At 35.2% G+C, this 3,624-nt stretch overlaps 1 protein-coding gene across 2 annotated transcripts; it reads left to right on the forward strand.

Annotated features, from left to right (window-relative positions):
* The first annotated feature begins 508 nt into the window (after nt 1–508).
* Nucleotides 509–2,510, forward strand: LOC118744836. 2 transcript variants are annotated; one of them, XM_036478201.1, is made up of 3 exons: nt 509–849; nt 930–1,910; nt 1,971–2,510. In XM_036478201.1, the coding sequence occupies exons 1-3, from the start codon at nt 642–644 to the stop codon at nt 2,402–2,404; spliced, it is 1,623 nt and encodes a 540-aa protein (XP_036334094.1). In that variant the 5' UTR covers nt 509–641; the 3' UTR covers nt 2,405–2,510. The 2 variants fall into 2 exon arrangements, with proteins under 2 accessions (XP_036334094.1, XP_036334093.1); XM_036478200.1 differs by having other exon boundaries at nt 930–2,510.
* Nucleotides 2,511–3,624: the final 1,114 nt, after the last annotated feature.

Genomic DNA, 3,624 nt, shown 5'->3' on the forward strand with positions numbered 1-3,624 from the left:
GTTTTTAATAATAAATCGACTCCAGCGCCACTTGGCAGCACGTTTTTGCAATAGTATTGCTCTTACCATTACCAATACATATTTAAAATATTAGCCAAATCGGATCATAAATAAGATTTTTAGTAATAACTATAATTTTTAAATTTGAAATGGTTGAAACATATAATAAGTTTATACTTATTCAACTTTTTTTCACGACTATCGTTTAAAAGATCGAGATTTCAACGTAAATACGAAGAATGTGGTAGCATGGTCAACTAAATTTTTAATGCTATATAAAAATTAGCGGTTAATCTTTTTTACGTTTTTTACCCGATTTCGGTACAATTTTTAATTTTCTAATTCCGCTCCTGATAATGTACAAATGTATGTATGTATGTATAGATATACGCATACATATCTGTAAATATGTGAGTATGCATGTGCCTTATCAAAAATTGAACTTGTAATCAAAACCGCAAATCTATCGAGCTCGGCTTAGGGAAAGCTGATGCTCTGCTTACTTAAAACACAGTCAGTTTTGGCAGCTGCTCGTGAAAGCGTCGAAAAATATTGCGAATTCCCTTGCACTACTTTAAATTATTATTTTTTGCATATTTAAATACGAGCATTATACTTATATATTTATTTTGAATTCTACAATGAAAGTCCACATAGCCTTAATTTTGCTGTTGAGTGCAGTAGCAGTCAGTGCGCGTAGTTTTGGAGGATATAAATGTAAGGAATATCCCATAGAAAGCCGTGATTCATTTACACCGCTACCGCTGCGGACTGTACGAGTATGCGAAGTAATACAGAATGGGGCGCCGCCGACCCGTTTCCAAATGGCATCGGAGGCTGAAGATTTAGGTGAGGCCACTTGATTAATAATATATATGTAGGTAGGATATATGTTTATATTTTTCTTTCTACTGTTTTATATGCCACAGTGAAGCCTTTGTTACCTTCGAATACCTTGTATGGCACAGGCGCTATTTGGCCCCGACAAGTGTTTCAACACACACCGATAAGTTGGCCCTTACAATCACATTCGTACAACAACGTCAAAGAACAATTTATTCCAACTCATATGCGATCGATTTCGCCATCAACTCATAGTTTTCAGACCTTCAATCAAATCGGATTGAATTCAAACAATCCTTGGAGCAATAACAACGAACTGAACCCGCGTAATATGATGGACGTAGATCGCTCTCTTCAACAACAACTGAATTCGCTTGTTGAAAATGTTTCCGAAGTAAAGGATTCCATCACCCATCTAGTACCATATCTCAAAAATATTCTAGATATTTTGGTGCTACAAAGCACACAAGTGAAAAGCGAGGAAAATTTAAATGTGAACTTAAAACTAGATCCTTCTCTTGAAGGTTTACTGAGACAGTTCCTTCAGCTGACAGAGTCGAGCACAGAAATGAACGAAGAGCAAATTGGTAATAAAATTTTAGCAGGCATAGATGACGAAAAAGTTACAACAGAAGATAGTTCAGAAGAAAAGACTACAGAAGTGCCGAACATTTTTTTGGCTAGCTCTACTGAACAGGATACCAGAGAAGATAGTGAAGAGGCCCATATTGTTGCCGGCAAAACTTCATTGGAGAGCGTAGATAGTTGGATACGTAGACGTTTCGGACCATCTGTAAAGCCGGGTTCAGGTGAGGAAGAAATAGATAAGACAAGCGAAGAAGAAAATTCCGCAGAAAAATCTGACGAAAGCTTTGAAACATGGTTCAATTACGTTTACCGTAGCTTTCTAAAAGAGAAGGATTACAACCTAAAAGCGAGCAGCCATAACGCCCATGAAGGCGGAGAAAATGTACAAAACCAAAGCAGGGAAAATTCTAAGGAAGATAGCGAAGAAAATGGGTATGAGGATGCGGTTAGTAAGTCATCAAAAAATAGTAAAGAAATTGGTGAATATCCTGTTAATAATGATAATAATTTAAACTATGAGACTATTTTCATCCCAAAAGCGGCGCAAGACGACAAAAAATCTGAACACCTGGAAAATGGCGATCGATATGATTATACAGCGGAGAGTAATAAAATCGTTAATTATGTGAAGCCTGATATTAAGGCTAGTAACTGCATTCAAATGGCACTCTCGATTGCCACTTTCGATGACAGAGAATTATTTAATAAATATAATAAATGTGTGAAAGATTTACTTCACCGTAATAATGTAAACCAAGTCAGCGAAAGGAAGTTTGAAGACCACTTAGGTTCTACTGGATCAAAGGAAAGCGGAGAAGCCGAAAAAACAACCTCAAATTCGAATGAATCGAAGGACAGTAGGGAAATCGAATCAACCACCAGGGATTCGAATGAATCAAAAGAAAGCGGGGAAATCGAGTCAACTACGCCAAATTCGAATGAGTTGGAGGATAGCGATGAATACTACGTATAATATCCGTAATGAAATAAATATTTTACATGAAAAATTAGTTCGATACACATATTTTGAAGTTGTAATAAAATAGATATTTGGTAACTAAAATATTTATGTTTATACAGATCTGCACTTATAATAGCCGGTTTCACCAGCAATTTAAATGGAAAATGATTTTTTATTTTCTGTCAACAATTTAAGTGAAGAACGATTTTAATTTTTTGAATTTGATATGAAAATTGACAGAAAATAAAAAATCATTTTCCATTTAGATTGCTGAAACCGGCTGTAAGTATATCTAAAAAAAATTTATTTGATTTTACGCCATCAATTTCCGCTTTGTGAAAATATATTGAAAATGTGCTGAGATAGGGCGTTTTTGAACCGAATTCTAAGATTGGGCGTTCTTCAACCAAATTGTGAAATAGTGCTTTCTTGAAAAGTTTTCTGAGATAGGGCTTTTTCGAACTGGCTGCCAAGATAGGTTGATCTTCCACTCAGTTTTCGATATAATATCACGTAGATAGGTACATTTACATGTGTAAGCAATTATTACATATGCGCGTAAATATATTTGGCGGGTTATAAAGTTGTGGGAATTTTCAATATATTTAAAGTTATAGGTGTCTAGATAAATACATACATAGGCAAAATTTTAGCTAAATTGCATATTTTTTATGAACTACTTATTAATAGTAACATTTTGGAGTTATTTTATTTGATTATCCTTCCAAAGCAACATCGCAAAAATATAGAAAAAAAGTTTTTTCTTAACAGCGGTCGTTCCTAGGCAGGCAAAGGCAAACCTCAGAGTGTTTCCCTGCCATGAAAAACAGCTTCACATAAAAATACAATCGCCGTTCGGAGTCGGCGTAAAACTGTAGGTCCCTCCGCTTTGTCTGACAACATCAAGGCGCACGCCACAAGTCGGAGGAGAAGCTCGGCCAAACACTAACATATGTGTAAGCGCCAATCTATTATTATTACTCCAAAGAGTTGTACAGTCCTTTGGGCTTTATTATATTTGTAAATTTTTTTCATCCAGAAACTGACTGTAATTTATAGGGACAACACGCCTACTTGTAAAGTTTTATATTTCTGTGTGAAAAATTTTACGATTAATCACTAAGAGTATTCCAGGATTAGGGGTATTCATTAATTAGTCGCAACTAATCTCATACGGGTATTATTGGAGATCAATTAGTCCCCGACTCATAACATATAAAATGTTTTTTATG

The sequence above is a fragment of the Rhagoletis pomonella genome, unplaced genomic scaffold, assembly GCF_013731165.1.
Source record: "Rhagoletis pomonella isolate Grant_MI unplaced genomic scaffold, Rhpom_1.0 Rhpom_scaffold_00008, whole genome shotgun sequence".
NCBI lineage: Eukaryota > Metazoa > Arthropoda > Insecta > Diptera > Tephritidae > Rhagoletis > Rhagoletis pomonella.

Bases quoted from the DNA above. Each gene is read 5' to 3' on its own strand.
- LOC118744836 (XM_036478200.1), top strand. From the start codon at position 642: ATGAAAGTCCACATAGCCTTAATTTTGCTGTTGAGTGCAGTAGCAGTC. The intron at 850-929 runs GTGAGGCCACTT...TATATGCCACAG, and splicing joins ATCGGAGGCTGAAGATTTAG to TGAAGCCTTTGTTACCTTCG.